We start from the raw sequence: 25,066 nt of genomic DNA on the forward strand, positions 1-25,066 counted from the left end.
CACGTGAGAGCTCAGACTTCTCAGAGTTTCTGATATAGCATTGACAAGTCAGAGACTTCTGGGATATGACTGAAGAGCCAGATACAATTAAAAAATCCACACATCAGTCACAGAACATACAAATACAGGTCTTATTTCTAGAAGCCAGGTAAAACAAAAATATGCAGAAAAAAGGCAATACTTCTGTGTGTTTTATCATTTGCTTAAGGGCTTATCATATCCCACTCACCCATTTCTATAATTTTATGTGTGCAGTTTCAAAACAGTAGTATCATTATTTTTTATTGCAAGGAATAACTGCTGAATGCCTGTGCCCAAGAGAGTATGAGAGATTGTGTGCATTTAGATAGAAAAATTTTGAAACACCGGGTTCGAGAAAGAGAGTGGGAAAAGGGAGACAGTGTGATTAAAAGGACCCATGACAGCAAATACATCGGAACACAGAAGGCATTTCACAGATGGCCTTTGTCTCTTCTCTCACCACACAATAATACTTAGCTGAATGCTGTCAAGGAAAGTGTCAGTCGACTAATAATGGCAGTGGTGGCACCAGTCATTAAAGTCACGAAATAGCTGATGAATTGACTGTGTGCCAAGAAATATTTCTTTATATATGTCTGAGCAGACATTTGATCAAATTTACTCCTGTGAAATCTGAAGCCCAGGGACCTTATACATTTTAAGATTAAGTTACTCTTGTGTGTGGAATTTTATAGGACAGCATAGTGATGGCAGCTGTCTTCTCTGAACATAAGAAGACAGAATGGAAGACCAGAGTGTGTTTTTAATATACCTTATTTTCCCCTTTAAACATGACTTCAAATCTTACTTATGAAACAAATAGGGTGTGTTCTTCTAATCCTTGTCTCAGTAGCATGTAATCTTTAGTTAGTATACATGGAACCATGTGAGATCACTACAAATATGACATGCAGGACATAAGCAAGGAGAGTGTCAATGACTGACCACTAACACTGAAGACAGAGGAAAAGCAGTATTCCTCCTCCCACTCTTCAGGAAAAACATTAGTAAATTCAGTAATGACCACGAATTCCTCCTATGGCATTATATCCACCTACGCTCTTCTGTGATTTGCCTAGATAGATAGAGCACCATGATTGAATGGCTAGGAAATCAGGAGCATAAGTCTTTGGACATGTCAAAGCTTGGAGCTTCAACCTTTTGGAAAGCTGTTCAGAGACACGGTCTGTCGAGTTGACTGACAGAAAGACCTCTTCAGAATGAGAGAAATCCAGTTACTCTAGCTGTACCAACTGAGGCAAACCCCAGTTGACTGGTGAGATGATCCAGACCCCTGAGGGAAGCTACAACTCACTTGTAGCTTTAGAATGGATCAACATGGGACACTACCCAGTGGAAACCAATGCCCAGATATGTGCTGACTCTGACCTATAATTACTTTATGTTTAAGTCCCTAAAAATTTATTTTATGTGTTCAGGTATATTGTCTGCATGAATGTCTGTGATTTGTGTGCAAGCAGAGCCAGAAGAGAGCATCAAGACTCCCAGGTGCTGGAGCCACAGATGGTTGTGAGTCACCTTGTGGGTGCTGGGAAGCGAACCTGGAACCTCTGCAAGAGCAGTCAATGCTCTTAACCACTGAATCATCTTCCCAACACGTTTATTATTATTATTTGCTATTAGAAGAAAGTGACCAAAAGATATAAGGGCATGCTTTCCTGTTTCAAAAATGCATGGGGTTTACTGGAATTTCAAACATGATTTTTCATTCTCAACTTTGAATGTTTTTTTTCCTTGCTTTTAATTTGAAAGATGATTCTTTAAGGCTAAATTTAAATATGATTTAACACCGATTTAGAAATTTGAGAGTTGAGGGTTAAATAACTTTGAGATTATTCCCTCAACTAGGGAAACTAATAGCATTTGTAAAAATAGGATTAGGGTTTTTTTTCCTCTTAAACTTCTCAGTAAAGCAACAGAAAAACCTACAATCAAATTATCCCCAAGCCTTAATTAAAGTCAGATCCTTAAGGAGAGTTCAAATTCCTTGGGTTTATGCTAAGCCACAAAGAGTATCATCAAACAAATATTTCTCAGTTCGCTTTCAAATACTGCATACTGGCAACCCTTCATTCTTATGAGTTCACATGTTTGTGACTTAACATTAAATAAACATATTTCTACACACCAGCATGAAATCATTTCCATAATGAATATTGTTTCTGAGGCATTGTTTTCTATATACCCACTTATCAAAATTCTGGCAAAGATTCCAGGAGACTGAATTAGTTTGAAACACCCAGGCTTTCCATTATGAAGTATTTCCCAAGGTGTAACTAGCGAATCTGGGGTAAAATATATTTGTATATAAGTTCTAATATAATGGTAAAACCTGACTGGAAATTCTGTATTTGCAGCAGAAGTTATACTCAGGGTTGCCATAGCAGCCACCCACGTTCTCTCTCACACAAAAAGGGGTGGTGAGGAAAGAGAAGAAAGCAGTTGGGAGAGAACAGAATCTATTGTTGAAAAGGCAGAGGTACCCATCAATGTAATTACAAGCAGAGATCTTAACTCTTTATCTGAACAGCAGTCAGTAATAGAAGATTCCTTAGCACTGGGCTGCTTTTTAATCTCATTACTATCTGCACCCTTAGCTTTAAACTGTACTGGATGGTGAAATAATGTAGGAACAACTGGGGTTGGCTATCCAAGAACACATAAGAGCTAGTAAACTTTAATGTTTCTCTATCTGAGACATCGTGAAGATCATTATCACCAAGAAAATCTGTGATTCACTAGATCTGAACAAAGGACATCACTTTCTCACTATCTCCAACTATAAATGGGCAAAATGAGTACAAACTGCTACAACGTGTGACAATTTCAGAAAACGATTACATATAATGAATTATTAAATATAAATAATCATGAGTAGATGTTGACATTTGTCAACATAAAAAATTAGTCAAATAATAAGTAAAACCTGAACCACAGGAAGTGCTCAATAAATGTTTGCTAAAGTCACAATAATTAATCATTATTAATACAGTATTTGTCTTTATTATGCCTAAAACAGTGCAGTGTACAAAGCATGAGTTTCCAAAAGAAATTCTTGCAGGTGATCAGCAGCATAGAGGTAAGACAAAATGTGAAGATTCTTCTAGAACATAAGAGACTATTGCAATGTCCCCTAGCAATGTCTTTGAAGGACTACTTAGCATACTAAAAAGGCTAAATATTTTATTCTAATTACATATTCATCACCATGGACAAAGGCTGGATACACAGCAAAATCCAACATCTATTAGTGCTAAAAGCTAGTACAGTATCTCACTTCAGAAAGCACTATACAATTTTCCTTCCATCATTTGTTTGATCACATATTCATGTACAGATATATTTAGAGTCCCTACACAGATTCAAAAAGTGAACATTAGGTTTAGATGAAGGCATAGATGAAAAACTACCTTATGCCTTCTGATTCACTCATTTAAAATCTTCACTGCACAGCTGAATGCTGCATATTCTAGCAGAGGAGAAGCCTGTAGTCAAGCAATGTGGTGAATAGGAAAGAATATGTGTGTTTGTGCATTTCATTCAATTCGAGAGGCGCCTTACAATGCATAGGGAAATGCAAAGCTGATAGACTAAGGAAACTGAAGAATTCAAGGACCATACAAATTTTGGGGGACAGAGTTAGAAGGCAAGAAGGGAATCGTAACAAACATTTTGAACAGTCAGCAGGAATTGGCAGAGGAAATGATAGGCTAAGCTTCACTCCCAGAATGCTGTTCAAAACTTCTTGATGGGAAGTTTTTAAAGACAAGGTAGTAAGGGATAATATCATCATGGTTTATAAGCTTCAGGAAGTCACTGCCGAGACACTTGGTAAGCTAAGGTGAGCTGATTGCCAAAGCTTTGCAGCTAACCTAGCTGCATAGTGAATTCTAGATCCATTGGGACAGCAAGAAACAACCCTATCTTAAAGAAAAAAGAACAACAACAAAAGCAATTTAAAATTCTTAAACTCTGCACTTTGTGACCTCTAGATTTATTTTTCACTGTATATGTTATGAACACTGGTACATTATTCCTCATAAAGTTTTCTTCTACTTAGGAATCTATTTCCTGTCTTAGAGAGACATAGCACTGTGTAATGCTTGACATTCGCTACTTTTAGTGGTAGCCTGACATGATTGCATTAGCAACATTCCCATTACCAAAGAGTGTATGGAGCATAAAAATAATTCTGACTTTTTTCCAAGTAATTAGAAATAATTGAATTTGGTTTCAGGGTGGGACAGATTCTTCCTTCCTCCCTTCCTTCTTTCCTTCCTTCCTTTCTTTTCTTTCTTTCTTTCTTCCCTCCTTACATCTGTCCTTCCTTCATTTCTTTCTCTCTTTCTTTCTTACAAACCTTTTCTTGACAAGTTGAAATCAGAAAGGAGTAGATCTTGGAGCTACTGAGAAGAAGATCCCCCAAAGAAAGACCTCTATATCCTCTGTACTTCTCACCACAGTTTATGGACAAGCCCACAGAAAGCAAGGTTGAAGTTCAGTCCCACAGCTGGACACCTCCTGGGGAACCTGAGAAAGCTGACTGAGGGACATGTAGTTGGTGTCAAGAGCTGCCTGCCACAACTACCCTTTTCTCCACCCCTGCTGTCTGTAACACATTCAACTATGACTGCTCATCTTCACCTCTAGGTCTTAGGATGCCTATACACAGAGCCTGGACATTAACAAAATGAGGGCAAATACTCGAGAATAAAAGGAAAACATCATTTCTAAAGGTATTTTGGTTAGTTCTGTGAGGATATATAAAGATACTGATTGAGACATTGTGATGATGTAATTACCAATAACAATGGAGCTTTCTAAAATAAGAGTTATTTCTCTCTCAGAATCAGGCAACTTGAGGGCTTGAGTAGGCAGCCAGGAGCCCAGACAGTTCTCTAAATTATGTTATTAGAACTTAGTGGGTAGTGCAACAGAACAAATTTGTATCCGTTAAGTCTTACTTAATATAAAGGCAAATATATTTGCAAACAGATATTCCAATCATAACATATCTTTATGTAATAAGCTACCATCTATGACCTCAAGAGAGCCAGCTGAGTTAACATAATTCACAGTACAACCAGCAATTATTAGAAATAATTTGAATGGTCAAAAGTAAATATTAGTTTTCTGTATACAACTCTCATTATGGTGCAGAAAAGTATTTCACACTTGGAAAAGGGAAAAGACATACCTAGAACTATGCATTGCTATTCATTACTTACTGTCAGATACATGGCAGCATAGACACTGAGGGCAGCCTCTTTGGATGGGAAGGTTTTCCTTGCTCGCATGATGAGATCTGGGTTGCCTGTGCACGCTTCCTCTCCACTGATGAACTGTGTGTACTGTTGACACCCAAGTGCTGTGTAGTTGGGTTTACACAAGGCCAGAAAGTGTGGAGCCAGGTTACCTGTAACCACTTGACCAGCATTTACAAAGATATCTGTAGCAAAGAGTCCAAATGTATAAATTCCTGGGGAACAAAAAACAAATAAACAATGTTAGCTTTTTTCTTCTTTAGAAAACATTATTCCATAACAATCCAATATGGAAACATTTTAGAAACTGTACTGCATTCCATAAGTGCATGTACTCAGTTCTTTCCATTTTACCTCTCCTCAGTTTCTGCCTTGGCTTTCTGAAGTAGTTATGAGTGTTAAATTATTTAACATATTGAGCTGTCTACCACTGGCTACATTTTCATGCATGGCAAGCTTGTGAGATATAAGATCAAGAAAGCAAATATATGCTGAAACTGTGTTTGGGTGATGCAGGTTTTGAAATAAAAAGACAGACCCCAAAGAGTAAGCAGTTGACCGTGTTTTAGTAATGTTAGCAATCTCTATTTTTTCCTATTTTTGACTTTTTTATGACACTAAAGCTAAAGCAAAGCAGTTGTATCTCTTTGATTATGCATCCTAAGCCTACTCAGATGGATAACACCTCTGCTGGAAGTGCCAGTTAGCAATAAAATCCAGTGTCATCAGTTTACATTTAAATATCATGGAGAAATCTTTAGCAGAGTACTCTTGGATCCAATCTCTACATTGCCTTCAGAAACACATTTTTCAAAGGCACAGAACAGCTACCACGTGGTCCCATGTTATCTTTTAGAGATTTGCTTTCTAGTTATCTGTTTTGGAACAAGTTAGGAAACAAGAAGGCAATCAATATTCTAATTCTAGACTGTCTTTACTGTGGCTACATGAAAGTACAAACCTAAGTATACAATTTTTCGTCCATTGTAATAAGCTTAATAATTTACTTGAATTTGAAAAGCTCTCTCTAATCAGAATCACTGGACATTTCTTACATGAAAAATGCAAAAGACCTAATACATTTTCAGTGTTACATACATAGATGGCCTTTTAATTTTTAAAATCTTGTGGAGATTTTCTTATGAACAAAACTTATTTTCTGCCTCAGTAAAACAATTTTTTTCATTGATAACAATGATATGTATAAAATATAACCTTGAAAGGTGTGGTTCCGATGTGAGGATATTCACTGTTTTCTAACTAAGTTAATAAAATCCACTGGGATCTTTATTTTATTTTTGTTATTCTCAACCTTTACTTATTTACTTTATAAGTATGTGTGTGCATCTGAGTATATATCTGTGCCCTACATCTGCTCAGGTTCCCACGGAGGTCAGAAGAGAGCAATTCAAAATCCCCTGGAACTGGAGTTACAGGTGGCTGGGAGCCACTGGATGTGGGCATTGGGAATAAAATCCAAGGTCACTGTAGATGCAGGAAGAAATTTTAACTGCTGAGCCAATTCTGCCCCTCCAAGAACTTTTAAACTTACAGAAAATTAATATTTCCCCCAAAGAATTGACCTATTAAAAGAGCATGCTAATTTTATTTTTAAAATTAGATGTTTTTCTTCTTAGCTGCATATTTCTGAATGTTTTTTCCTAAGCCTTACATCATGATTGACTGTTGTATTAGGAAGTCATCATGCAATTGCAAGGGATCAAATAATTTTCTAGTATTGGATGCATGGATGTTCTTTTAATTTTAAAAATATTACATAAGATTTCTTTATGCACCAAAAATCTATACATAATAAAATGCTGAGTATCCAAATGTCAAGGTGATAAAACATTGATTTTTCTATTTTAAGTTCCAAAGGAAAACAGCAAGAATTTCTTTCTTGACTCCTAGCAGTGTGCCATGAGTCATACCAAGGAAAGGCTAGGTAGGAAAAGCAGAAAATCAGGAGAGGCAGAGAACTGGGAGCAAACCGAGGCCAGTAAGATGCACACAGAATCTGTCTTTCGAAAACCTCTAAGCTAACCACTGGCATCTATATACATACTCCTTTGAAATGTAGGCTAAAATGTACTCATTTCGTAACTAAGCTTCTCTTTTTGTCTAGTGTAATAGGTCCCTCTGTTTAAAATAGAAATATTTGGAAAGAATATAGAAATGTCTCTTGATACTTGAAAAGTTCCAGAATAGGACTTAGAACTAAAATGTCTATGGGTCAGGTCCACAGCTGGTATTGCTGTTGATGGCACAGATAATTTTCAAAGTGGGATCCCATAGGCATAGCTACTCTTTTGACAGAAAGCACGAAGTCCCTATGCGAATTGAAATCTTTTTATTCAGTGTTGCTTCAGTTACAAGCTTTTGTTTTCTTGTAACAGTTTCAGATTTGAAACTTCAGGTCACCATAAAGGAATGAAACAAAAGAAAATTTATATAGCAAGGAAGAAACGTGGTGTGTAATATGCACACTTTACGTTCTGACACAGGCTGTTTATAAACATGATGCAAATTCAGAGAATGTTTTTCCTTAACAATACAACCAACTTTGCTCAATAGTATTTAGGAAAGTACTGATTTCAAGTACTTTTAGTCTTGCAGATGTCATGGCTACTTACTTATTTTGTTTTTAAATGACTCACATTCAAAGGCAAATGGGTCAAAAGCACATGACTTATACAAACAAAAAATAAAATTTAAGATGTATGTATCTTGAAAATGATATCTAAATGTTTTATATAATCTCATATAATATTTTTAATATTATATAATATTCATGTATTTTATATAATATTCCTTCAAAAGATACTTGGGAGCTTTCAATATACTTAACTTGATGATAATGAAAAGTTCAGTATTCCAAAAAAGATCCTGAGTCTTCAGAGATGCCTAAGCTCCTGTTTCTTTTATGCCTAGTCTCTAGTTTAGTAGCTATAGGACAGTATGCTGTTTGCTGTCTCCAAAGTTTTCCTCTTATGCCCCATAACATGAGATATACCCTGAAAAGTTACAGGCTTCTTGATGAAGCTCTCAATGTTCATCAGAATACATCTTAAATACTTTTGAACACACATTTTAATTTATCAAACCAGGAAATGATAATCGACATTGATCTTGGCTGTCCAGTGAAGTTTGTATGTCTAAATTTCTATTGAACTACAAGGATGATTAGTAATTTTGTTAAGAGGTGACCTTTTCAGGGTGAAAGCTAACATATTGGTGTCTCTCATTCTCTAACAAAACTATTGCTATAACTCGGTTTCCATGAAAACCAGCTCAGCGCTAGTGCAAGGGGTACAGCTTATTAAATATGATATTCCTATTTTGCCAATTTATTGTTCTTAATTGGTCTACTTAGGGTTACTATTTCTCCCATGCATTCATTTGGAAGCTTTATAAACCCACTAAGTCATTTGTTTTAATTGCATACATTTGGTTTCTTTAAAAATACTATTCAGGGGTCATAGTCTTTCCTTCTTAATGTGGAAATTTCATCCTGGCTGTTGTTGTCTCATATATGATCATCTTTATTGACAAGAATAAAAGTAAATCAACGAATACATACCAAGAAATCGGACAGTTCGGCGTACCAGTGGGTTTATATAGCAACAGTCTCCAGTTAAAATAGTTTTTTCCTGGTTTTCAAAATCCCTTGTGGCTAATTGTAGGCAAAACACGGCAGTTTCTCCAACTATTATCTTGCAAAAGAAGATTAAAGAGTGTTAGAGTATCACTAGTATGAAAGTTGTTTTTATTTAAAAGATTGTAACTATCTCAATGTAAAATTGAAGCAAAATTGCTAAGTAGACCATTTAATTTTTATTTTGTTAGCAGACATAAATCATATTCCTCTCAACTTTAGGAAATATTAAAAAGGCAGATTTTAAAAATAAAAGCAGACTGTAATGATATATATGGTCCCAAAGAAATTCTGTTATTCTAGTGCATAATTTTCACTTTTGAAAAACTTACTTACCTTGCTTAAATCTGACTCTTCTCTAAACTTCAAAACAGATTTTGTCTTAATAATACATATATATCATATTTATGAATAAAATGACACAGTGAACCCCATTAATTTGCACTGTTTGAATTAATGAAGAATTACCATGATAAAAGATGATAAAATATATTTTCTATAAATATTTTTAGAAAGGTCATGTATAAATATATTGATTTGAAAACATAAATATCATATTTTTATAAGGAAAACAACAACCCATGCATGTTTGGCTTTGTGATGATTCTATTCTGAGACATTATGAAGAAATCTTAGTAATTAATCTGCTATTTATATCTTACTGAGAATGTGTTATTTTAATCTTCGTCAGACATATTAAGTATAAATTACCATACCTCTTTATAAGTGAAGAAATTGAGTGCTTGCTCAGGATTTAGCAATGAAGACTATGTTTTGGCCTAGCTTACTTCTTCTTACTGGCCTGGCTATGTTCTACTAATCATTGTACAGTTACAGTAGTTTTCAAACATTTCCTCATGATTTTCATTCCTCAAGAATTCCTTTTGCAGAAAAGGACATGGAAACTTGGGGAGTTAAATATTTAGTTCTCCTTCAGACTTAAAGAAGTCAAGCAGAATTTTTTACTTAACCTGAGAACTCAGATTCCATTAATACCATGGACAAAGCATAAGACAGAAAATTAATGAAGAAGTTTCAACAGGATGACTCAGCAGGTAAAGTATAACACAAGCTCATCTACACAAGTTGGATCCCCAGAACCTATGGAAAGAAAGAAGGAGTGACTCCCCAAAGTTATACTCTGATATCCGTATGCACACCATGACATGGGTCTCCACCCAATATTAATAAATTGAAATCCATTTTACATTAAAATTAAGTAAAAAAGAAACTGAAGCCAATCATTTGCCCGTTAATTTGTTCATGTTAGTTTTGAGTTTAATCTATCTCTTTAACATTAATTAAGACTCTCTAATGAGAGAACAAGTGCATGTCATGTCAGTTTGAAGAACAGGTACAGGTCATGCTAGCCACAAAAACAGACCACACAAGCCAGAAGAACAAATAGGAGAACTTGGACAGATACTCCCAGCTAGTCCAGAGACCATACAGCATCCATAACCCCACTGTCTAAGTGCCTCTCCACACTATCCCAGGTCTCTGCTTTCTTCCTCAACACTGTGTCCCATGCCCCCAACTTTGGTAGACACCCTCTGTTAGGCCAATGGCAAGCCTAGCTGCCAGAAGTCCAGCCCCTAACTGGGACAAAAATTCCCTGTTATAATGGCTATCAGAAATATAGGCTGCCAAGACCAGAAGATCAAAGAGGAAACAAAAACCAAGGAGAGGGCACACCCATCCAACAATGAAAAACTCAGAAATCAGTACTTAGATCTAAAATCACCCCAAACCCATGTGCCCTGATGCCAGTGTAAGTACACAATCAATAACTGCTAGGGCAATATGTCACCATTCTACTACAGCAAGCCCTAAATATTCTAACACAGCTAAAGGACAAGAAAACAGCCTTAAAACCAACTGTATGACAATGATAAAGGTTCGTAAGAGGAAATGAATGAATCCTTTAAAGAAATCCATGGAAACACAAAGAATTGGAAAAAAAGGATAAATCTCTCAAAGAAAGCCAGGAAAGCACAAACAGTTGAAGGAAATGAATATATCTATTAAAGAAATCCAAGAAAAAACAAACATTAGAAGGAATAAAAATAAAACTATTCAAGACCTGAAAATGGAAGTAGCAAAAAAGAAAACACAAACTGAAAAATATACATGGGGAATCTAGGTAAGTGAACAGGAAGTATAGATGCAAGAATCACCAGCAGAACACAAGAGGTTGAAGAGAAACTCTCAGATGATGAAGACACAATAGAAGAAATAGATACACAGGTCAGCAAAATGTAAATTCTAAAAAATTCCTGCCCCTAAAATCCAGGAAATTTAGGATACTATGAAAAGACCAAACCTAAGAATAATAGAAATAGAAGGGAAGAATGTCAACTCAAGTGCACAGAAAATATTTTTAACAAAAATCATAGAAAAAATTGCCTAACCTTAAAAGATGATGTGCCTATAAGTTACAAGAAGTTTACAGAACACCAAATAGATTAGACCAGAAAAGAAAATACCCAGCCCTTGCCACATAATAATCAAAATTCTAAGTATACAGAAAAAAGGAAGGAATATTAAAGGTGGCAGAGGAAAAGGGTCAAGTAACATAAAAGCAGACCTATCAGAATTACACATGACTTCTCAACAGAAGTATACAGATCCCTGTGAGTCCAAGGCAACCCAGATCAACACAATATTGATCCAGTCCTAAATAGAAATAACTCATCCAAAGTTTATTCCCAAAATTAAGGAGGTATAGAAGACAGAAGAAAGGTCAGGATCAGGCATTCATTCTTCATCCATGAAGAGAATAGGAATGGTCCAGCCCTTTTAGAGGTAAGAGTTCTCTGGTAGCTTGAATATTTTGCTTCCCTGATCTTCAGGTTGAACTCTAATACTCATTTGTGGGTATTTTATTTTTCATGCTACACCAAGAGACATCAAAGGAATCCAAATAATGTTTCGGTCATAATTTCAGAGAGTGGACTTCACAAAAATTGGTAAATCTACAAAAAGGGGGAGAGGTCAATTTTCTCCATAGATACCACTTACCAAATTTAAATCAGATAAACAATTTAAATATACCTAGAAACCCTAAGGGAACAGAAACAGTTATTAAAAGTCTTTCAACCAAAAATAGCCCAGAGTCAGATGGCTTGAGCAAAAAATTCTTCGACACTTTCAAAGAAGACATATTATCAATACTCCTCAAAATATTCCACAAAGTAGAATCATTGTCAAATTTATTTTTTGAGGTTACAGTCACCCTGACACCAAAACCACACAAAGGTGCAATACAGAAAGAGAATTGCACATATTTCCCTCATGAACATTGATGAAAAAATATTCAATAAAATACTCCCAAACCGAATCCATGAACACATCAAAAAGATCATCAACAATGATCAAGTAGGATTTATCCCAGAAATGTAGGGATGGTTCAACATAGGAAAATCTGTCAGTGTAATCTTCCCTATACACAAAATTAAAGAAAAAAACACATGATCATCTCACTAAATGCTGAAAAAGCCTTTTAAAAGTAGAACACCCCCTTCATGATAAAGTCTTGAAGAGACCAGGGATACAAGGGATATACCTAATCATAATAAAGGCAATTTCCACCAACAGGAGGGATCAGAAATGGGTGAGGGGGTACTGAGTGACAAGACTGGAATTAAGGGAGCATTGCAGAGGTGAGGTAGAAACCGGATGCAATGGAAACTACCAGGAATCTACCAGGGTGATCCTAGCAATGACTCCTATAAATGGGGCAAATGGAGCCTAAAGTAACCAGGCAAGGCTTCCAGTGGGGAGACTGGGACACCACTCCGCCCACAAAACTTTTGACCAACAATTTATCCTGCCTTCAAGATGTTCTGGGATAATACTGCACAAAACCTGTGGGAGTGACCAGCCAATGAATGGTACAACTTAAAACCCATACTATGAGAGACAGCCCAGGCCTGACAACCAGAGGTTGGACAGAACCAAACACCTCTGTAAAAAAAATCAATGAAATGATTCTTAATGATACTCTGTTATGCTAGTAGACCAGAACCTGAAGTAGTATACTAGTTGAGCAATTTCTGAAAAGGGCAAGGGAGGATTGTAGGAGACAAAGGGGCCAAGGACATGACAATAACATTGCCCACAGAATCAACTAGCCAGGGTTCACTGGGGCTCACAGAGACTGAACCTTTGTTGGACTGACCTAAGCCTTCTGCATATATATTATGGTTGTATATCTTGGTCTTCTTATGGGACTCCTAACAGTGGGATCAAGGGGATGACTGACTCATTTGCCTGTTTTTGGGACCCTTTTCGTCCTATTGGGTTTCCTCAGCCAGCATTGATTTAAGGATTTGTGTCTAGTCTTATTGTAACTTGTTATGCCATGTTTGGTTGAGATCCCTGGGAGGCCTGCACTTTTCTGAAGGGAAATGAAGGAGGAGTGGATTTGCAGGAAAAGGGAGCTAAGAGGAGACAAGGGAAGGCAAACTGTATTTGGAATGTAATATATGAGAGAATAATAAATAAACAAACAAACAAACAAAAAGAATCCTCTAAGGAGTCCCTGACATTCCCTAGGTGTTAAGGTTTGCTTATGTCCTCTAGAATTCATATGTTGGAAACTCGTTCCTCCAAGCACTGTGTGTACAACCTTCCCCTTTGATTATCAAATGGCAAAACTGTGCCAAATAAACTGAACCCCAGGACCCTGAATGGACGTGGCTCCAATAAAGAGACTGCATAGAATTCTGAGAAGTTGATGGGTAAGACCATACCCTGATAACAAATAATCTCTATTTAAACCTAAGCTTCTAGGCTAGAGGGATGGCTCAGCAGATAAAAACCATTACTGATTTTCCAGAGAACCTGAGTTTGGTTTCCAGTACCCGTACTGGGTGACTAAAAACAGCCTCGAAAAACAACTCCAGGGAATTCAGTTCCCTCTATTGGATCCCTATGGGCACCCACACACATGAGGCACAGAGCACAGTCTCAGTTTCTCTCTCTCTCTCTCTCTCTCTCTCTCTCTCTCTCTCTCTCTCTCTCTCTCTCTCTCTCTCTGACACACACACACACAAATCTTAAAAACTAAAAGGATAAGAAATCTAAACTTCATATTAGGTCTCCAAAGATGGACATGGAGCGCCAGTGGTCCTCATTCTTTGCTTCTCTTCCCAATGTGACCGCAATGAATATGCCTTTATCTGTTTTTCATTATCACTTCTCTGTATAACTGACCCGCTGAGGATGAATGACCAAGCTGAGGTTATTAGGCTGCCAAAGCCCAGGCTTTGACCCTGGAAACTCCAGTAACAACCCTGTCTCAGGTATTTTGTTATAGATATGGAAAACTAACTAAAACACCCAAGAAATGTTTTGGAGAATCCATAAAAATCAATGTCTATAATAATAACATAGTTAAAATAATAGTAGAAGGTAGAAAAGAAGGAAAGCACAGAAGGCTAGAAGTTTGGTGGACTTCCACACCACTTATGGCTTGGGTATCTTTTCCTGCTTTCTTCCTCTGCTTCCTTTTGTTACTGTATCTTTTATTTTAACCCAAGACAGTAAGAGTTCAAGGCTAAACCAGAACAAACTGAGACGAGCTGTATTTACATTTCACCTTCTCTGTCTGGAAATGCTGGGTTGTATTAAAAAGATTACAACTAGCTCCTGCATTTTAGCTTTGGCTTTGGTGAAGCAGATCAGCTGTGTGATAAAAACAGTTCATCTCTGGCCAAAGAAGACACAGAACTATTTTTCATGTCTATGTCATTTGTCACCAGGAGAAGTTAAACAGACAAGCTGTGTGTTTGGTATTTCCTTAGCTCCCTCTCTGCATTAATCTCTCACATCATCTGTCTTCTTGGCTTCTTCTCAAAAGAAATGACCACTGTGATGCTTTCTGGGAAAAATTAATTTGTACTGTTTTGCCACAAAGCATTCCATATTCTAAGTATGTGCCATCTACTCCACTGCATGACTCTCCAGTCCCCTACACAATTGCTGCCTTCCTTCTCTGTGCCATGCCAGTTGCCACTGGACATGCACTTCCACCTTGACATTGCTGCACATGACCTTGAAGCCCTCCTAGACTGTGAACACACAGAACTCCTTAAAAGATTGTGGATAGCCAGTGATGCTTACTGAGTACATGAGTGAATACCATCTTCAGATCATATCTTCAATCAATCAGAATGTCATGGTCTGTGTTTTACCTTTCACTTATTTAAGATACCAACTTCTTCCTGTTTACAGTGAGGAAGGTCTACCTAATACTCTGCTTCCTGTAACCAGATCTTGATAATGCCTTAATTACTAATGGCTGCCAGACTAAGAACTGCTTTCTTTGGGCCACTGGTCTTAGGGACACTCTTCCCTGTAGCTCCCTAACACATTCATTGCTTGTTGGCATTGCAGCCTATTTAACATTTCTGAGTTTCCTGCTTATGGACTGCTCATATTAATCAATGTCATTTGCCTGCTATGGTAAGGAACCCAAAGCCAACTAGATTAAACACAGAAATAGGTCTCGGGCTAGAGGACTATCTCCAAACCTAATTGGGGGTGGTGTCGGTGAGAGATTAGGACACACATAGTAGCTAGCAGTGTCATTCTTCCCCTTTCTATGGTGTCACACACCATCTTATTTATGGCTGCTCAATGAAAACTTACCTTGCTTTCATCTTTCTGAAAGCCATACCTACATTCTGTGGTTGTTCTAGCAATCTATAAGAGCCTTATCTTCAACACAAGAGATAAGTTCAAAGAAACAACCCAAAATACCAAATTAAGGGACAAGAGAAATGGCTCAAAAGTTAACAACATGTGCAGCTCTTTCACTAGTTTCAAGTTCACTTTGCATCATCTACATTAGACAGCTCATAACAATACGGCTCCAGAGGATCTAACATCCTTTTCTGGCCTCTGTGGGCATTGTACTTACATGCACAAACATACCCACCCAGAGCTGCTGTGAAATATGGCTGCATTTAGGAAATCAATCATCTGTATTAAAGACACAACAGTACACTGATGATCAAGGAAGGGATTGGCATATATTTTGGTGGTCATTGCAAAATAATTGACAGAGGTGTGAAACTTCACATGCTGAGTTTTTCGCATGATTTAGAAAATGTGTGCCAGTAGAAGACTCAGGAGAAAAGTGTCATGAGTCACTGACAATACCTGTGATGACTTGTAGATATTTGAATCCACATGTTTGGGGCTTGCCTCTGTGTGAATATTGATTCCACTCTTCCAAGATTGCTCCTAGCCAACGAGTGATCAATGGTAGGACTCTGTGGTCTACATTCAAATGGTAATCATCTTATAAAGACATCCCATGGACTTGAATACATTTTTAATCGTCTGTTCTACAGTCTATGATCTTGGTGATCCAATTTTCCTTCTTCTTGTCCAGAAATGAGGTTGACTCCCATAAGTCTGAAGGTTCTGCTCACCTTCTTCAGCTTAATTTTCAACCCTTGCATTTTAAGATATTTCTCCTAATAAACCCCTGTATGTCTCACCTCATCTCATTTTCACTTGCATCTGAGAAACATAAATTATTATAAGATCAAAGAAAGACAGAGTGTGAACTTGACTACACATAAAATAAAGGCTGTGACTTCAGGATTCACAAACAACTCCAGCCAGAAAGACAGTGTTAGGAGGCAGGAGGAAGAAGTCTTTCTCATAGTGACTTTCAGCTTGACTTCAGCAAAGGCTATAGTTGATGGAGTTGGCCTTAGAGACAGAGACACAGATATCTATGATAAATTTTAACCATTATCATAATCAATAGTACCATTAAAACAATATTAGTAGTATTAATGACAATAGTATTTGCTTCAGTCAAACACACACACACACACACACACACACACACACACCTACTTCTTTACTCTCTCTGACTGATTTAATATCAGGTTATATTGATTCTAATGTGTCCATTTCATTTTTTTTCTTGAATTTGAATTCAAGGTGCTGGTCAATAAATTGCAGACCCAAAGTCTATGATTCCTAGTACTTTAGTTTGATTCTTTTCTTTTCCTCTCAGAAGCTTTCTCCAATGAATTTTAGTTACCCTAAATCTTTAACAACCTTTGCTCCTCTAAGGAATGCTGAGGATTTTTCTCCCCTCTGAACTCTAGATGCAGGGCTCCTATTAAAGTGGAATAATTTAAGAACCTCAGGTTTGTCTCCTGAGACATCTCAAGCTCTCACATTTGCAGTGGATACATTGGTCTCTCTCTGAGCCTCCTTTTTTACCCATGTTATCACCTCAGTAAACCCACTAACCCTCCATTGGTACACCCAAGATAGAACTCTCACCCATCACACTGGCCCCTCTGTTTCTCTAACATGCCTCTCTCCATCAGTGACTTAAAAATTACATTATTCTAATTAATAAAAATTGTGTATATTAAGTTTAGGCTGTTCAATATGATGTCTTAAAATATGCACATATTTTGGAATGATAATAAATTGCTGTGTCATTATTTCACATATCTTCCCCGTGGTAGCAGCACTTATCTACTTTCTTAGGAATTTTTGAAGTATATAATATATTATTATTATTATTATTATTTGCAATAGTCACCATATTCTTTGGGAGATCATTGACCTTATTTTTCCTAATCAAACTGCTATCAGTTTCTAAATCATGATTAAATTATACCTTAATTCTACTTCAAATGTCTATTTATTTTCTTATTCCTATGTAAAAATCTGGTCGCTTGCCATTTTTTCATTCCTTATGGAGTACTTAGGACTCACCTCTGCATTTCAAATTGTCTACTACAAGATTATTCAACTGAAACCAAATTTTGGGGAATCCAAACTTCCTACTTGTAATTTCAGTGTGGACTCACAGCCTACAGATTAACAGGAATTGTTATAGGAGGCCTTTAAAGCTGTATCTAAACCCATCTTTGTCAGCTTCTGTAATCCTTACAAAGCCTTGGGATGTGCTATGCTATAGTTTCACCCAAACATTTTTATCCCATATTATACCAGGTATTTCTATGCATCCATGCTTTTATACTTGCTCATAAGTTAATATGGCCTGATATGTGCAAGGCATTGAGACAAGATTTAAACATCACTTGCTCTATTACAAATTTATTCAATGCCTGGTGTAGTCTATTCTTCCTTCTTGTATTTCAATGGTACTTTGTACATTTATTGTGGTAATTCCATATTTTTATAAGTGTGACATCTGTTGAAAGCTTGGGCAAGGATTGTACAGTGTTTTTACTTCCAGTTTTAAAGCTCAATGACTGACAGTGAATATGAATGCTGTATTGATGAATAAAAAATCCAGTTCAATCTACGCAGTAATAGACAAGAAAACTATTCAGAGAGAAACAGAAAAACCAAAGAGGCCTGCACCACAGGGCTACTGTCTAACCCAGATATGCATCCAAGTTCAAAGGCATTTTATTTCAGCCTCTACCTAAGAACCTGCAAGCTTTGAACTTTTCAGGGTTAAAGCAAGTAGACCCATGCTTTGTAATACAGGTTGTGCCTTGGAGAGTCATCCCTAGAGTTTCTACAATGTCAAGGAAATACTAGGTATATAACTTCTCATTAGGATGCTGATAACTCTATAGCTAGCTGTAAGACAACTGAACACAGAAAGACATTCTGGTCCCATTTGATAAACTGCAGTTTTCTAACACAAATTCAGGGAGCATCCTGCCACCCTCCCTGACTCTATTATGCCTTTTATAGATTCCCTTTTCAGGGAAATCACTTCTTGCTTTCCCCACATGGCTCTTTTGAGGACTTGAGGATTATTGCAGAATATTCCTTTAGACTACATGAAGCTGTGCCACTGTGATTGCTTTAATAACAAGCTGAATGGCCAGTAGCTAGGCAGGAAGAGGCTAGGCAGGACTTCTGGGGACAGAGAGGTCTTGGGGAAAGAAGAAAGGCAGAGTCACCAGCATGATATAGAGGAAGCAAGACATGCAGGAGGGGAGATAAAAGTCACAAATCACATGACAGTACATAGATTATTAGAAATGAGTTAATTTAAGTTATAAGAGCTAGCTAGAAACAAGCCTAAACTTTGGATGAGCTTTCATAATTAACAATAAGTCCCCATGTTTTTGTGAGCTGGTGGCCCAAAGAAAAACATGTCTACAGAATACCTATTGTTTTAAGCATCATCTCACCCTTATTGAGGAGTTCTTCTTCTTCCCCAAACTCGAGCTTCCTGATTCCTCATGTTCTCCCCCCTCCCTTTTTGCTATCCTCTTTCCTATACCTCCTCCCCCTGTGTTCCCAATTTATTCAGGAGCTCTTGTCCCTTACTCCTTCTCAGGGAGTCCAATGGGCAAAAGGGGTAAAGACTATGTTGGGGAAACCCACAGAAACAGCTGTCCTGAGCAAGTGGGTGCTCATGGACTCCAGACTGGCAGCTGGGGAACCAGCATAGGACCAAATATGGCCCCCGAACATGGGTGTCAATTGAGGGGCTTGGGCAGTCTATGGAGTTGCTGGCAGTGGAATCAGTATTTATCCATAGTGCACAAATGGAGTTGGGAACCCATTCCCTATGGAGGGATACTCTCTCAGCCTAGATACATAGGGGAGGGCCTAGGTCCTGCCCCAAATGATGCCAAAGACTTTAATGATCTCTCATGGGAGGCCTCACCCTCCCTGAGGAGTGGATGAGGGGTGAGAAGGGGAGATTTTGAGGGGGGTGATAGGACAGGAGGGAGAGGGAACTGGGATTGGTAAAAAAATAAGATTGTTTTAATATAAATAAAAATTAATTTTAAAAAGGAATTCTTGATTCTTCTCTCATTGGTTGCATTTCTCATTGGATGTTTAAAGCAACCCATGGGCCAAAAACATAACTGGTTTGACTCCATGGGAGTTTAAAGCAAAGGAAATGCAACTGTATAGTAGCAAAAAGCCACATATAGGCATAGTAGGAGCATCATTATGACAGTTTTCCTTGAGAAATGTCTTTTTTTGTGTGAACTAACAAAGGCTGGTTTGAAAGAGAGTTGAAGTAGTGAACAAGAGAATCTGAGATCAGCTTAAGACCAAGTTCCCTCCTGCTTGCCATAGGTAACAGATGTCTACAAAAGTGAGGAAAAAACAAAAGTTCCAGAGAAACAATTATGGCTCTCAGGGACAACATCATCCAGTTTGTCCCGGGTCAGCCTCTCATAGGCAATTCTTCAGCACCTCAGCACAAACCCTCCATTTACTAGGATGAGAAATGAATGAAAGAAAATGAATCTTGGGCTGAGTGTAAAAGGCACAGCAACCGCAGAGCTGTACCACATCTTGTTTTTCAATTCACTTCCTCCAGGATCTTTCTCATCTCTCTTCTGGCAAAAGAGGCAAACTCTTCCCTGGTACTCTGCTCTAGAGGACATTCTCAGGCAAACTCTTTGGAAGACACATGTCTGTTCATTGTCCTTACAAATCCAGTGGGAAATGTGGTCAGAGGACCACCAGTGGCTTAGAAGGTAAGTCATGAAGTTGTATCTATCTACACAGGACTAGTTCTGGTAAAACATTATTCCTGGAGACAAGGAATTGTCTCTTTATTGAAACTGACAGTACTCTTAGAGGTAAGAGTCTTCTCCTGAGCCATGCTCAGTGGATAGAAGGCATGTGTCACACACACAGAATTTCAAAAACTGGTATTACCACATATTACACATAGTTTACTTCTGGGTCACTAAATTCTGCTTTATTGAGCATCATGGAGCCCTCAAACCCCACCTTGCTATTGAGCTAGGCCTATGCATTGTACCGTTAAAATTATGCATCTACATCTATTATTTGAGAACTGATACGCTATCTCCATTTATTCTCTGAGAACAGATACATGATCTGCCCCATTTTATCTATTACTCATTTGCCAGAGAGTAAAATACAGTGTCTTAGTGAAGAGTAAATTACTGAAATGCACTTATGAATCATTCATCTCCAGATCAAATATATACCCCAACACCCAGAAGCTAACTCTTGGTTATTGAAACTCCTTAATGGCAAAATAAAGGAAGTATGATCACAATAGATTTTCCCCAGTGTTAAAATCCAAATAATGTCGTTTTCAGTTTTAAGCATGCAATTAGAAAGTCTCCTCAAAGATACCCATACATCGGTGCTTTGAAACTACAAAACTAACATGGGTGTAATACAGCACTAGAAGTCATACAATCAATGGATAGCATTTGGCATGTCTGATTCATTTCAGATATGAGTGAAATAATATCTGAAAAACCTCTATGATCTGGGAAAGTATAGTCAAGACAGATAATTCAATGTTTTGCATGTTTCTATTTAGATGGTCAAATGCAACCTACTCAACAAAGTTCTAAGCTCTACTGAGGTAAATGTTGCAAGGGATAGTGTTTCTTTTAGTTCTGTGTTCTGTTACAGACTAACCACATCTTCTTGTCTTTCTTTATCACTGATGATGATGTAGTGACTGGCATCTCTGAACATGACTTCTGAGGATAACCTACATGGTTAGTGTAGAAGTGAATTACCTGAACTGAAGAAAAAAAAATGAACGGTGCTACAATATGAATGCAGCCTCTCCCTGGATTTATAAAATACTATAATATCTTCATAATTTGAGTCCATAAAACTTCGTTTTTAATGCTAATATGTACACTTTGTTGGATGACTACACTGAATAACCTACACACAACCTCACATGCTACATATCCACATATCCACATTTATACTGGAAAGTTGTTGTAGGGAGTGAGTACTCACAGCGAGTGCCACTATTAGGAAGTATGGCTTTGATGGAGTAGGCGTGATCTTGCTGGAGTAAGTATGTGCACTTTGGGTCTTTCAGAAGCTCAAGCCAGGCCCAATGTCCTTCTATATTCCTGCTGCCTAGTTATCCAGATGTAGCTACTTCTCCAGTATTATGTCTGGCTGCATGTCACCATGTTTCCAGCCATGATGACAATGGATTAAACCTCTGAACTGTAAGTCAGTCTCAATTAAATGTGTTCCTTCATAAGTATTGCAGTGGTTATGATGCATACTTTTAATATCTGTACTCCACAAAATTTGAAAATTTAAAGGAAATGGACAATTTCCTGGATAGATATCACTTGCTGAAACTAAATCAAGAACAGATAAACAATCTAAACAGACCTATAACCCCTAATGAAACAGAAGCAGTCATCCAAAGTCTCCCAAACAAAAAAAGCCCAGGCCCAGATGGCTTCAGTGCAGAATTCTACCAGAAATTCAAAGAAGAGCTAATTCCAATACTCCTCAAAGCATTCCACACAATAGAAGCGGGAGGCTCATTGCCAAACTCTTTTTATGAGGCTACAATTACATTGGTAACCAAGCCATACAAAGACACAACTAAGAAAGAGAACTATAGACCAATTTCCCTCATGAACATTGATGCAAAAACACTCAATAAAATACTAGCAAATCGGATTCAAGAAAACATTAGAAAAATCATCCACCATGATCAAGTAGGCTTCATCCCAGGAATGCGGGGATGGTTCAACATTAGAAAATATATCAGTGTAATCCACCATATAAACAAACTGCAAAAGAAAAACCTCATGATCATCTCACTAGATGCTGAAAAAGCCTTTGACAAAATCCAGCACCACTTCATGATAAAGGTCCTAGAGAGATCAGGGATAACAGGAACATACCTGAAAATAATATAAGCAATATACCGTAAACCAACAGCTAATATCAAACTAAATGGAGAGAAACTCAACGCAATTCCTCTAAAATCAGGAACAAGACAAGGCTGTCCATTCTCTCCATATCTCTTCAATATTGTACTTGAAGTTCCAGCTAGAGCAATAAATCAAGGGGATACAAATAGGAAAAGAAGAAGTCAAGCTTTCACTATTTGCAGATGATATGATGGTTTATATAAGTGGCTGGAGAAACTCTGCAAGGGAACTCCTAGAGCTTATAAACACCTTCAGCAAAGTGGCAAGATACAAGGTTAACTCAAAAAAATCAGTGGCCCTATTATATACAGATGATAAAGTGGCTGAGAAAGAAATCAGAGAAACATCACCCTTTACAATAGCCTAAACAGCATCAAATATCTGGGGATAATGTTAATCAAAGAGGTGAAAGACCTGTATATCAATAATTTGAGTCTTTAAAGAAAGAAATCAAAGAGGATACCAGAAAATGAACAGATCTCCCATGCACTTGGATTGGTAGGATCAACATAATAAAAATTGCCTTGCACAAAACTTAAGTACAAATGGATCAAAGACCTCAACATAAATCCAACAACACTGAAACTCTTAGAAGAGAAAGTGGGAGATACTCTTCAACGAGTTGGTACAGGAGACTGCTTCCTGATCATAACACCAGTAGCACAGACACTGAGATTGACAATTAACAAATGGGACCTCCTGAAACTAAGAAGATTCTGGAAGGCAAAGGACACAGTCAACAAGACAAAAAGGCAGTCCACAGAATGGGAAAAGACATTCACTAATCCCACATTTTACAGAGAGCTGATCCAACTAGAAGGTGGGGTACAGAACTAAATAGAGAATTCTCAATAGAGGAGGCTAAAATGGCCAAGAGACACTTAAGACAATGCTCAACATCCTAAGTCATCAGGGAAATGCAAATCAAAACAACTTTGAGATACCATCTTACTCTTGTCAGAATAGCTAAAATCAAAAACACCAGAGACAATTTATGCTGGAGAGGATGTGGAGAGAGGAGAATACTCCTCCACTGCTAGTGGGAGTGCCAACTCGTACACCCACTTTGGAAATCAGTATGGAGATTCCTCAGGAAAATGGGAATCAATCTACCACAAGACCCAGTAATTCCACTCATAGGCATATATCCAAAAGAGGCACATTCATACAACATCTGCTCCATTGTGTCATAGCAGCATTATTTGTAATAGCCAGAACCTGAAATAAACCAAGATGGCCCTCAACTGAAGAGTGGATAGAGAAAATGTGGTACATTTACACAATGGTGTACTACTCAGCAGAAAAAAACCAATGGAGTCTTGAAATTCGCAGGTAAATGGATGGCACTAGAAGAAACCATCCTGAATGAGGTAACCCAGTCACAAAAAGACAAACATGGTATGTACTCACTCATATATGGATTTTAGACATGGCTCAGGATAGTGCCAGTCTGCACTTCCACTGACAGAGAGTCTGGGAAAAGGAAAGGACCTAAGAGACATATGCAAGGTACCCCAGAGAAGAGGAATGAGGCAAGATCTTCTGAACAGATTGGGAACATGGCAAGGGGTGAGGGGAGTGGGAGCTGGGAAGAAATGAGGGGAAGAAGAGGAAGAGAGAGTGAGTCATGGGGGAACAGGAAGGTTGAGTGGGGAGTAGAATTGGAGGAAGAGGGAATCATAGGTTAGCAGACAGATCAGGCACCACTGTGACCTCTAGTGATCTACAGGGATGATACCAACTGGCAAGCTAATAGTGGAGAGACCACCTTAAATGCCCATTCCTGATAATGAACTTGACGTCTACAGTATATGCCATCATAGAAACTTCATCCAGTGACTGATGGAAGCAGAGGCAAACATCCACAGTTAAACACTGAACTGAACCCATGGAGCCCAGTGACAGAAAGAGGAGCGATGAGCAAACTGGCAAAGAATGGGCTGGCAAAACCAGCAGAGGCAGCTGATCTGAACAAGGGGGAGCTCTTGCACCCCAGACCGACACCTGGGAGGCCAGCATGGGACTGATCCCGACCCCCTGAGTGTGAGTGTCAGTGAGGAGGCCTGGGCAACCTATGGGGCCCTGGGCAGTAGATCAGTGTTTATCCCTGGCATACAAATGGACTTTGTGTGTCCATAGCACAAAGAGGGATGCTCTCTCAGCCTGGACTTTTAGGGGAGTGCCTCGACCCTGTCCTGAGTGAAATGACAGACTCTAGACTCTAGATATCCACTATGTGGAAGGAAGTGGGGATAGGGTGGGCGGTGGGGAGGGGAGGGTGGGGGTGCGGGAGGAGGGGAGGAAGAGGGAACTGGGATTGACATGTGAAGCAAGCTATTTAAAATTAAAGAAATAAAAAAAGAAGTAGCCAAAGAAGGACACTGGGACTTAACTTTCTTTCTGGATCTATAGATTATAAA

General features: G+C 38.0%; 1 protein-coding gene across 2 annotated transcripts in view; it reads right to left on the minus strand.

Annotated features, from left to right (window-relative positions):
* Positions 1–25,066, minus strand: part of Plppr5 (phospholipid phosphatase related 5) — a 115,709-nt gene that overhangs the window by 59,072 nt on the left and 31,571 nt on the right. For both annotated transcript variants that reach the window (XM_040751973.1, XM_040751972.1), the window contains 2 exons: positions 8,887–9,019; positions 5,271–5,521 (listed from right to left, as the gene is read on the minus strand). In XM_040751973.1, the coding sequence (XP_040607907.1) occupies positions 5,271–5,521; positions 8,887–9,019 (384 nt within the window). The remainder of the gene's footprint in view (positions 1–5,270; positions 5,522–8,886; positions 9,020–25,066) is intronic.

This window comes from Mesocricetus auratus, unplaced genomic scaffold (assembly GCF_017639785.1).
Source record: "Mesocricetus auratus isolate SY011 unplaced genomic scaffold, BCM_Maur_2.0 Super-Scaffold_100009, whole genome shotgun sequence".
In the NCBI taxonomy this organism is placed as follows: Eukaryota; Metazoa; Chordata; class Mammalia; order Rodentia; family Cricetidae; genus Mesocricetus; species Mesocricetus auratus.